Below are 11,809 nucleotides of genomic sequence, written 5' to 3' on the forward strand. Positions count from 1 at the left end.
GTTTACACTTATGAGATAAAACGAGCCAATCAGCTGCATGGAGTCCACCATAGCAACATGGATCCTGGCATTGTTTAATATCAAGCAATCCGTGTCTGCGTCTAGGGGGAAAAAATTATTTCAAAAAGTAAAATAAAAAGCATTATATTTTAAAGGAGGTCGCGGGTTTATAAAGGAGACGAAATGACCACCGACATCTGCAGGTATGTGCACTACTGAGGATGCGATCATGCACACATGTGCCGGAGAACACACACTCCTCCTCCACATGCATGCAGTCTGTATGTAGCATGAACTGCTTTGAGTGCTTCTGTCTGAAGTGCAAATTCTGCATTGTGATGCTTGCTTAACCAAGCTGCAATAACACGGATGCTAAGCATATTGGGGTCATAATATCATATGGGAAAAAATGCATGCCGTGATTTCTGCTCATTTATTATTATAGCACGCGCCGGTATAACAGCAAGCATATATGTCCGGAATGCATCATAGAACTCATGCCCTAGTTTCCCCTTCCATGCTGCAGTTTCTTTGCATTACGTGCATTATCTTTCTGTGCGTTTTAAAAATGCAATGCATTCAGTGAGCACGCAAAGAGGACGCGGACTGTCGCGTCAAAAGTGAACCGCATGTGACCACTCACGTCCAGTGTGTTCACAGAGCGCGCGCGCAGATGAGATGAGTCTCGCGTGCGCCATTTTAGCGCGTCTCGAGCCATCCGGCAAGATGGCGCTCTCGCTTTGTCTGCCCTGATCGGCGTAAAACACAATTCACTTTTACCACACGTGAAAATTGACCGGATCGAATGAAAAAACAGCTTTCCTCGTGGGGCCAAAACAGTGACATCTCGCAGATCTACGCGTGAGAGGAGCATTGAGATCTTCAGGTATGTGTAGGGATGTAGCCGGTGATACGCGCGTGCATTTGTGCACTTTACATCTATGCATAAGTGTTGTGAATTGTTAGGGGGCGTCACAAGGATATTTTATGATGAATGAAATCCTAATGAAGTGCCTTGGTATTGTTTTGCAAGTACTTTTCATTATTCACCCTATTGTGTAGATATAGCTGCATTGGTCATGTGCAAGAACTAGGCCTTTCTCCACCAAATTTCAGTACTTCATTAAAATGGCTGTTTTGGCGTATATTTAGGGGATTTGTGTATTATTTTCGTGTCTTTCTCTCTTGTGTTGACTTGTAACATCAGCTCGTGTATGGAAAATGAATCAGTGGAGATAACAGTCATACAAGTAGCCAAAACATCATGAACAGTAATCTGTAGCGAGACGATTTGTTTTTTTCCCCCCACTCTCTCGTCTTATTCATGTATTTGGTTTGGTGGCATGTTTCTTACTCTTTATGGGAGCACGAGCTGATCGGTTTGTTTATGTTCGCTGTTATCAGTGCGTGTCTTCCGTCCTGTTACCGGCTGTTGTGTTTCGCGCTAATAGGAGACGGGCTCAGTGATGACGCCACCTGCCAATCAAAAGAGGCCGCTAAAAACTCGCCTCACATTAATAACGGCTTTCATTTTCGGCCATTGTTAGTGTTTCGTTTTAATTTTAGCTATTTATGTTTATTTAGACCTAAATTGACGTTTTTACGTTCTGCAAAGTAACTTTTGTTTTGTGGTTTATTTCCGATTTTTTTTTTAGCATGCTTTTTCCCGGCGACCCATTTAATGAATCAATGGATAGTGTAAATTCTACTTCCTGTGCCGTTACTATAATTTTGTTATTGTTTTATTACTATTTATCATTATAATATGTACTGTAGTTTCTGCCACAATATAGTAGGTATTATCCTCCACTGTGATGACCTTTTTTGTGTAATAAAATGTAGCTTTTCCTACACTGATATTTCTTATTCAGTTCAGTCTGTGGTAAAGTAACTATTGTTTGTAAATGTGGCCTATTGTCTTCTATGTCTTTGTTTCTTGATGCATACTATATCTTGTGTTTCTTTAAGGTCCAGTAAGCTGAATACATTGGTGACTAAACTTCATGAGTTCTTGGGTAATTCTCCGGACGACGAACGCATTGATTCTCAAGACATTTCCAATGGTGAGGATAAATTATGGGAATTCTTCTCCAAAAGAGCTGATTCCTAGACACTGAATAGTATGAATCGAAAAATATAGATTTTTTCTTTATAACCAAAATCGATTATTTGCATGTTTATGTGCCAGACAACCGTTATAGCCTACAGAACCATATCCGGTTAATTTACCACAACTGTAATTTCTGTAATTTCACTCCCTCCTTGCATACAAAACAAACACTTCTAATAGAGTCTGAAAGAGTGCCTGAAAAATAAAGAGCACTGTAACTAAAGTGTCTTTTAAAATAAAAGCTAAGCTTTGATCAGGTAAAAATAATTCTAACTTAAAAAAAAAAAGAATAAATCGTTCGAAACCACATGAATAAATAAAATGCTGCTATTTTACTGTAACTTAGCTTAGTAATCCCAGTTGCATATTTTTATTTGCTTACAACAGCAGTCAAATTGACAGTAGGCTAAATAAATGTACAAACTCTTATGGTTTCAAACGGAGAAAATAAAAGAGAGCTGAGTCTTATCAACTTTGCATGAATAATCTTTCGTTTTAAACTACAGTTTTAAAAGGTTTATGTGTTGTTTGATGGGCTAATAGTGAAGAGAATGGAATAAGCATAGGCCTACATTACGCATGCATTCGCTGGAATATGCAAACATTGTCAGAAAAATAAACAAAATAATGAATACATCATTGCAATTACAGAGTCCATCTAATCTGGTATGTTATCAGAGTTATTAATAATGTATTTTTCGGTCTATAATAAAATACCTGTTTTTGTCTGTGGGTTTACACAGAACTTCTCTTGCATAGATCATAATTTTCCACAGAGCTGTAATTATTTAGATGTTTATTTGTGAAATAAGGGTTATATAGTAGATAATTTAAGGAGTTTTAAACGAGTGGATCTTGTTAAAAGCTGCGTACGGTGGCTGTGCTGGAGCATTTTCTGATCATCAGCCCGGTGAATGAACGGCACTATGAACGCGACTTCACAAGACTGATGATGAGTGCTTTTATTTCCAACATGCACTCATTCATGGCTGTTTTATTTCATTCACGAAAAGATACGTCTTCTATTTTGAGCGCCATTTTTAGCGCCAAGTTTAAAATAACAGCAACAAATAAGATATGTTACATAAATGTTTGATAGGCCCATGTAATTTAAAGTTTAAACTTCTGTTTTTAAAGCTTGCCACACCTCATCTGCAAACCTAATGATTATGAATGTGTCGTGAAAAACAGGAGACGACTTTCTAAACAATTTAATAATCTATTGTTAAGTTTTACCACTGCAAGCACCACTCGCATATTATTGAAAACATTAGAGCAAACAGACTTTTAAAGTTGCTGCTACTTGCATGTTTTCAGTGATAAGCCATATTTGAGGTTGATGAATGATAGGCGAATGTTTGCATTTCCTGGTGTTAGCGATCTGTCTGTCATGGACCGCGTGATTTCCCCACTTCCCGTGGAGTTTTTTTTTTCCTACGACGAACAGAATAATAAAAATTCTGTCGACAAAACCTCACCTAGTCGATTAATGGTTCGTCGACTATTACAGGGCAGCTCGAGAATCAACTCTTGTTTGACTCTCTTGATATGTCTGAAATCGCTCACTGATTCTCTAATCCCTGTATAGTGCGTGACAGTTGAGTGCACTACATCAGCAAGGAGAGAAGTAAATAAAGCGAAGGATTCAGACACTGACGTATTACACAGTGCGAGAGGAGCTGTTGCAGAAACAACTCGCACACTTTTGTCCTGCATGGAGATTATTTTAGAAATACAAGTCACAGCAACTTTAGTTTGTAATTTTTGTGGAGTAAATGGTCATAATAGTTTATAACCGTAAATCATAAAAAAAATCATATCAAGCATAAATGCATCAATAAGTGTACATTTCATTTTTTTGTATTTATTATTTTTTAGTAACTTTAACTCTCCTGTCCTTTTAGCCTAGAGATGATCATGGCCATTTAGCGTTATAAAAATATGAATTTGTTAAAAATACATTATCTTCTTTCTCATTTATTTTATACAAGAACATTTTTCTTGGGACTGTTGCTAGGTAACGACGTTGATAGGCTTATCATTTCAAGGATAAAATGTCATCAATACATTAGTCTAATTTGGATAGGCGCGCTAAAACTGTGTTGTCTTAAAAATGGGAATTTAAGGCTTTGTGTTGGGAAATGTTTTTTTTTTAGTGTGTAATAACTACAATATTGTATTATTCCTGAGCCTGTATTGATGTAAAGTAAATGGAGTCGATAGTATCAACGCCTGTGGTGGCGGATCTGGCAGAATATTTCCCAATAGTTGCTTTCATTTAATTTGCGATTGTATTTGAAAATTATACAGATATATTGTAACTTTTGCTTTTCTCATATTTTAGGTAAAATGGCATCCAGTGACTTAAACATCCCTGATGAGAAAATGAATGAGGTGTGTGTCTACAGAGCCTGTTTTTTCTGTGTAACACTCTGTCCTACTGTGACAAGTTTCATGTGTTTAATAATGGCAATAATGCTTGGCATTAAGAAACAAGCTTTCGTGACAAAACAGCTTTTCCCATCATTCTCTGCATAGATAAAGCATCCATTATACAACTGATGCACATACTTGATTTTCAGTTTGTTGGACGGGGGCTTCCCGTCTTTCTTTTCTTTTTTTCAGTAAGTGTATAAAAGACATGGGCATGTTAAATTGAAATCCAGCACATACATTTTATTCCAACAATGTTAAGTCCAATATCTCCCGAACGCTCATCACACCATTGTAATGATTTCTGAAGTGGTGTTAAAATATACAGGTATTGAGATGTCCCTGTGGGCATTGTGGTTAGGACCCTTTTATGCAACACTAATATATGAGGCTAATGTTGCTTGAATAATTACTCTGTGGACACAGTTTATTCAGATATTATTTCTGTGATCTGCCAATCTATATTTAAAACATTTGCAGTGTAAAAGGATGCTTTTCTTACTTTGCATTTTTGCCTTGTTTATCAGTCCAGATATCTAAACATTCTAAGAAAAATAATCTTGTTTCTGTTTGAATTACGATTGTTTATCTTACCCCCCTTGCCAGATAATTGTGCTTTTTTTAAGCAACAGCTCCCTTAATTTTGATCAATTTCCTCAGAAAATAAGACGCATCTTATGGCATTTTACTCCTCTAGTAAATCTTGATTTAAGAATTTTTTTTGATAGTTGGACTGGAAACAGGACAAAAAATACTAAGTAAGAATAGCATGTTTTGCGGTGTGGAGATTTGAGTTAGTGACATGTGGATTTAAAATCACTGAAAATGACATTTTTCTTTTCTTTTTTTCAGCCCGGTTGCTCCTCCGAAATGACCAAACCCTCATCTTCACGCTCAAAGAGGTGAGTTGGGTTGCACTCATTGTTCTGGCTCTTATCCAGTGAAATAGCTGGACTGAACTATGCTGGGTTCAGTTCAACATCAGATGTGGGATATTCCCCAGGGAATTTGATCATCTGATTTTTAGGCCATTCAAATATTTTAAATATGTGTGTGTATTTTTTTCATCTGAGCATTACATTTTGAGATGAAAAATATAGCCCTTTAGGCTAAAATCAACATTGTTACTTAGTCTTGTTTCCTAGGCTTGCTGTAGTCTGTGTTACCTGTGTTTACGGTTATAAACTGAAAGCGTCGCAGCATGAGTCAGATTTACGGTTCATTTACGAGATGAGAGTAATGAGAGATGACATTGACAAATATCTCCATATACACAGCGTACACATTAATTCGAAGGCAAAAGTGAAAAGCAAACCCACATTCAAGAGCGATTTCCCCGCATACTGAACTTTCAATTCATCAAAGAATCCGGAAAAATAAAATGTATCGCAGTTTCCACAAAGATATGAACATTAATAATTAGAAATGTTTCATGAACTGCAAATCCGCATATTAGAAAGATTTATGAAGGATCATGTGACCACAGGAATATATTTGTTTACTATATAATCACATATAAAACATGTACAGTTTTACATTGTAATAATATTTCACTCTTCTCCCGCTCTTGCTGCAGGGTCAGAGTTAACACGCTGTCTATGGCCATGTAAAATAGATTAAAATAGTTATAAGTAAATAATTACCAAACTGAAATTACATACTCTAAAAAAAATATTTTTGCTTTTTTCTCATATTGTACAAAAGTTTAAATCTAAAAATATATATTTTTAAATTACCCAAATAACATACAAATCTATTCCAAATGATAATAAAATAAAGTACTTTATACACCATCAATTGAATATAAAAGCACCAAAACTGTCAATCTAGGCCATATATCTCATGGAAAACACTCTGCAGTGGTTGCACCACATGATATAAAATTTTGTCAAAATTGAAAAGTGACAGAATTAGCCACCTAAACGAAATAAGCTAATTTCCCACAAAAGGTCACTATGAAATTTATAATAAAAGTATATATTTGTAGAAATAACTTGATATTCATTGTTTTTTTTTATTTTTTTCCACATGATATCCAAATGTGGTAACTATATACCAGCCGTTAAAAAGGTTATTTTTTCCACATTTGAGAGCAGGTTACAAACTTGCTGCTTCCCTGGGTCCTTGGCAAATTGGTATATGATGCAACTTTCTGTCTTTGAATGGATCTCAACATAAATGTCCCAAATGGTAGTTTCTTGATGGTCGCACCACGTGATATTTCATAAAATTAACCTCATCGGACAACATTTGTTTGTATATTATTATGGTAATATAAATACAAATGTTTTGCAATTTTGTACATGATTACAAAGCTCTTTGGAAACCATGCCAAATAGTGTAGAAAATAAATTTAGAGTCATTTCAAAGACGTTTCCAAAACAGCAGCTATGGTCGCACCACATGATATTTTGACACTTTAAATAACTGAATTTTAGATAATTAATGTTTTTTGAAAAGTTAAAGTGAGTACATAGATGGGAGAGGTAGGCCTACTACATATACAGTATCTTTTTATGCATTTAAACCCGTTTTTTTTTTTAAATTCAGAGAGATTTTATATATTATAAATGTATACATATATATATATATATTTTTTTTTTTAAACATTGGGAACAATACAATAGCCAGATTTACATTACCTCATGGTCACAGTTCCAGTCTGTGATCTAGACCAAAGATCTCCATTCCCAACATTCCCATTTTTGTAAATATAATAAGAAACACATTAGAACACAAAACAAAACAAGAGGTGCATTAATATAAAGCAAGTCTCTAATACATAGAAACAAAAGGCAACAAAACAATTATTTTGTCAATAAACGGTACATAAAATACAGTACAATAAAATCAACCCTTGATTACCACTATCTTGCCAACATTCAGGACAACATTCCTGCATGTTGTGTTTGATTAACATAACACACCCATTTTGACCATAAGACTGCAAATCTATTCATTTGTAAACGGAGTGAGAATGTTAGTAATAATCAGGTGAAAAGTCTGTGTTAACCAAAATAAAGTTGGTAAACTTGAAGGGTATTTTTATGTTGAAAATATTTTCGATATCTTTATGTATCTCTATCCAATATTGTTTTATTACTGGACAATCCCAGAATATATGCCAATGGTTGGCATCTTCACTTCCACACTGCCTCCAGCACTTAGTCTCCTCCCCGGGAACATGAATTTTCTGTTTTGTTGTAATAAAAAACCTGATCAAACATTTCCAACCAAATTCCTTCCATGAATGTGAGTTTGTGCATTTCCACTGTGATGTGCAGCAACCAATCCACTCCTCATCCGTTATTTTCATCTTACTTTCCCTTTCCCATTTTGATTTCACATATAATGTTGAATTTGTTTGTTTATTCATAAATCCCTTATACAGCCGTGAGACAATACCCTTTTTTACTTTTGCCTGGTATGCCATCAATATTTCATGAAGCACTGGTTCCTGCACATCCAGGGACCTAATAACTTCTTGATTGAGATAATGACGTATCTGTAAATATCTATAAAAGTCCTGTTTCTCCAAATTATGGCTTGTTTTAAGTGTTTGGAAGTCTTTCACTTTACCATTATCAGTTAATGAGAAATGTGTTGTTATACCCTTAGACATCCAGTTCTGGAATCCAACATCTGTTTGATTGGGCTTGAAATCAGGGTCATAGGCACACCACCTTATTATCTTCAGATTACTGTGTAATTTATATTCATGTTTAACCTCCGTCCAGATTTTTAATTGTGGTTTTATCCAAGGGTTTTCAATATTGCATAGAGTCCTTTCTATGTCTTTATTTCCCAGTATTGCCAGTAAAGGTGGTTCTGACATTAGAAGTACTTCAATGTCTTTCCACCTAGCACGGTAGCTTGTATTACATAGATTCATCAGGGGTTTAATTTGTGCAGAATAGAAATAATTTCTAAGATGTGGCACAGCCATACCCCAATTTTCTTTGGAGAGCTGTAATGTTTTAAATCTGATCCTCGGCTTTTTCCCTGACCATATAAATCTGGAAATCATTTTGTCCCACTCTAAAAATTGCTTTTTTGTAATTTCTGCCGGGAGAGCTTGGAACAAAAATAGAAATCTTGGTAATAGGTTCATTCTTACAGATTCAATTCTTTGAACTAGACTCATGAAGGGAGTGATGGTCCATCTCTTTATATCAAGTTTTATTTTATTCAGAAGATCATCATAGTTACATTTAGCTATAATGGCTATATCTTTGGGGATTAAGATACCTAGGTATTTTAATATGGTCTGGTCCCATTTAAGGTTTAATTCATCGCTTATTGTTTTTGGAGGATTATAGTTAAATGTCAATATCTGTGTCTTGTTTACATTTAATTTATAACCAGCATAATCCCCAAAGCTACTCAGAGTCTGAAATAATTTGGGCAATGATGTGTTTGGTTCACTTATGTACAATAAAACATCATCGGCGTATAGCGCCACCTTGTGTACGTCACCGGAAATATTTATACCTTTTATACTGTTTGTTTGCCTTATTAATTGAGCTAACGGTTCATAGTATTTTTGTTTGGTATAAATCATCTTCTTTCGTATTTCTTGTAAGTATAGTGCCTTAATATTATTTCTCAATATTTTCAGCTTAATATTAAACTCCGTTTTTAATTCTCTCTTATGTTTTCTCTACAGCTCGTTCAACTCCCTATTTAACTCTGATAATCTAAATTGCCTAGCTCTCTTTTTCTGGACACGATGCGTTTCCTTCCCCCTTTTGCAGCGACTTTCCTCTTGCAAGATCTGCAGACAGGGTACCCATCCTCGATTAAATTGCCCTCAGGACTCTTGTAACAGCCAGAATACGACCACACCTCAGATTTTGTCCTCTTGGATGGCTGAAAAGTCTCCCGAGCGTTGTCTTCTCGTGCAAAAAACAACAACATTGCATGGCATGCTCGCGCGGCGTCAGACTGATTCTGGCTGGACACTGGACAGGATTTACTGCGAGTTTTCAAAATCACGATAATCAAACACGGTTTTAGTGATAATTAAATTTTAAACTATAATACTAACCGTCAGGATATTTTATCGTGGTTTATCGTGAAACTGGTAATCGTTCCATCCCTACTCTATATCAGCTGCCGTTGTTGCTTGCACCTTTTATAACATTTGAGATATTACAATGCTTCTGTAGTTTTACAGAATTTATGGCCATGCTCTTTAAATTGAATATTCATGTGGGAATTGTCCCTTTGAGAGGAATGTTAGAATTGTTTGTTTGGGAGGGAAAAGGATATATATTGATACTGTTTATCAGAATAAACCTGTTGACCTTATCCCCCCTTTTTTAATTGAAGAAAACCTTCATTTGTGACCAAGCACACTGCCGTAGATGAACCTGAATGTGCAAATGAGAGTGGAGGTGAACACTGCACAGATGACAGCATGCAGAGCGGCCTGGATATTAACAAGTTACCACAAGGTGAGTCCTCTGTTAAGATGATCGAGTGTCTTCTGAAGCGTGTAGTTTAAGAGCCACACTGAACCTCCTGGCTTCTCGTCTCTCAGGCACAGTGGTGGTGAAGCCGGAGCCGGTTTCTAATGAAGCTAAAGATGAGTTCAGAGGTCCGGAGTTTCGGAACCGAGGAAGTAAAGGGAAAGAGGACGGACCACGGAAACGTTCGGGTGAGTGAGCTCATGTCTACTGTAAATGATCTCAAGCGGCAGTAAAATTTATTGAATTATCAGAAATCAGTTATGATATTTTGGCTGGCGATTCATTTATGTAACACCTATTGCACATATTTGAATAACGTGAATGTAACAGTCCTGAGAAAGAATCTAAAGATTGCAGCTCTAAATAGCCATCATTGGTGTCATTTTGTAGAGTAGTGTAACCTGTTTGGCCGAAAACTGGGAGGATTTTGAAAGCGTTATGTTTTGTGATCATGACACCTTCACCTCTGGAATTTATTGCATTGCCTTTCTATTTTTGCAAAATTTCACTTATTTGGATGGCTATATGTGCTTTGGTGTCTGTTATACCGTTTATGTTGCAAAGCCATCTGCTTAGACGGAGTCAAGTTCACATCATTGATTATTATTCGTGCAAAAATATTTTCTCAGAACATATGCTATTTAGCTCATTTCAAAGCAGAATTATCATGTGTCCATTAATCCTCGTGTAGTTAAAGCGTTAAAACATTAAAACAGCATTTCACAGGAGAAGTGTTCAAAAGCAGCACATTCACTACAAATATTTTATTTAAATTCATTTAAAAGAATTTGTGACTTATGGATAATGATTGAAATTTCAGTGCTCAAGTCCATTAATGAGTGTGGCATATTTAATCTGAATGTGCATATCAGATGTAAAACAGAGTTTAAATCATTGTTTACTTCCTTACTTTGCTCACTCCAGTAAAAGATCTAGGTTTATTTTTTTTTATAAATCCCGATTTGTGAGTGGAAAGTTGCGCAACATTTATACATCAGGCCCCTGGTTCTGAAGTACATCTAATATTGGGGTGTTTTCACACTTGAGTCCTCTTTTAAAGAACTGAAAAGGACCTAGTGTGAAAACACCCTAAACGCACCCAATTAAATCGACCTGATCATCAGTAGTGCACTTAAGAACGTAATAGTGTTTCAACTAACAGATGCATACAAAATGTGCAGTGTTGGGGCTTCTCTAGGACCAGGTATTGAGAAAAACTGCTAGAATATTTAAGAGTCTAAGGCTTCGTTGCTGTATTACTGTTTTATTATCTTCATTTTATTTTTTAATCTCTGACAGACGAGAAGCTCCAGGAGATATTTAATTGCACAGCATGTGGACAACAAGTCAACCATTTTCAGAGGGATTCCATCTTTCAACATCCTGCACTGCATGTTCTTATCTGCAAGGTAGACGCCAGATTCACTTGTTAAAGTCAATTATGCGCTTATTTCTCAGTCATTAACATGCATGCCTTTTTCCTACAGTCATGTTTCAAATATTATATGAGTGACGATATCAGCAAGGATGATGAAGGGATGGATGAACAATGCAGGTTGGTGCATAACATTAATTTTTTTATAACAATATAGCTGGGACGATAGCAACATATTAGTAGTCAATACCAATATTTGTATCCACAATATTCCTACGCCCCATGACGCTTTGCGCGAATTATGGGTGTAACTTCCGTTAAGCTGTAAACAAGCAGTGAAAGACTTGCTCTATGGACGCAATAATATATATATTTTTAAACTGTGTACAATGACATTACATTATTCTACTCACCCATTGA

The 11,809-nt window shown here is 35.8% G+C and overlaps 1 protein-coding gene across 2 annotated transcripts in view; it reads left to right on the forward strand.

The window, feature by feature from the left end:
- The first annotated feature begins 4 nt into the window (after positions 1 to 4).
- Positions 5 to 11,809, forward strand: part of atrx (ATRX chromatin remodeler) — a 56,748-nt gene continuing 44,943 nt past the window's right edge. Inside the window, exons 1-8 of one of the 2 annotated variants that reach the window (XM_077235634.1) lie at positions 5 to 203; positions 1,969 to 2,063; positions 4,455 to 4,504; positions 5,396 to 5,445; positions 9,875 to 9,999; positions 10,086 to 10,202; positions 11,314 to 11,423; positions 11,502 to 11,569. In XM_077235634.1, coding sequence (XP_077091749.1) covers positions 184 to 203; positions 1,969 to 2,063; positions 4,455 to 4,504; positions 5,396 to 5,445; positions 9,875 to 9,999; positions 10,086 to 10,202; positions 11,314 to 11,423; positions 11,502 to 11,569 — 635 coding nt within the window. In that variant the 5' untranslated portion in view covers positions 5 to 183. Of the gene's footprint in view, positions 204 to 637; positions 887 to 1,968; positions 2,064 to 4,454; positions 4,505 to 5,395; positions 5,446 to 9,874; positions 10,000 to 10,085; positions 10,203 to 11,313; positions 11,424 to 11,501; positions 11,570 to 11,809 lie in introns of those variants that run through there. The other variant, XM_077235635.1, reaches the window with a different exon arrangement.

Source organism: Siphateles boraxobius, unplaced genomic scaffold (assembly GCF_051911475.1).
Source record: "Siphateles boraxobius isolate OS27281-9 unplaced genomic scaffold, OSU_SipBor_1 2, whole genome shotgun sequence".
NCBI lineage: Eukaryota > Metazoa > Chordata > Actinopteri > Cypriniformes > Leuciscidae > Siphateles > Siphateles boraxobius.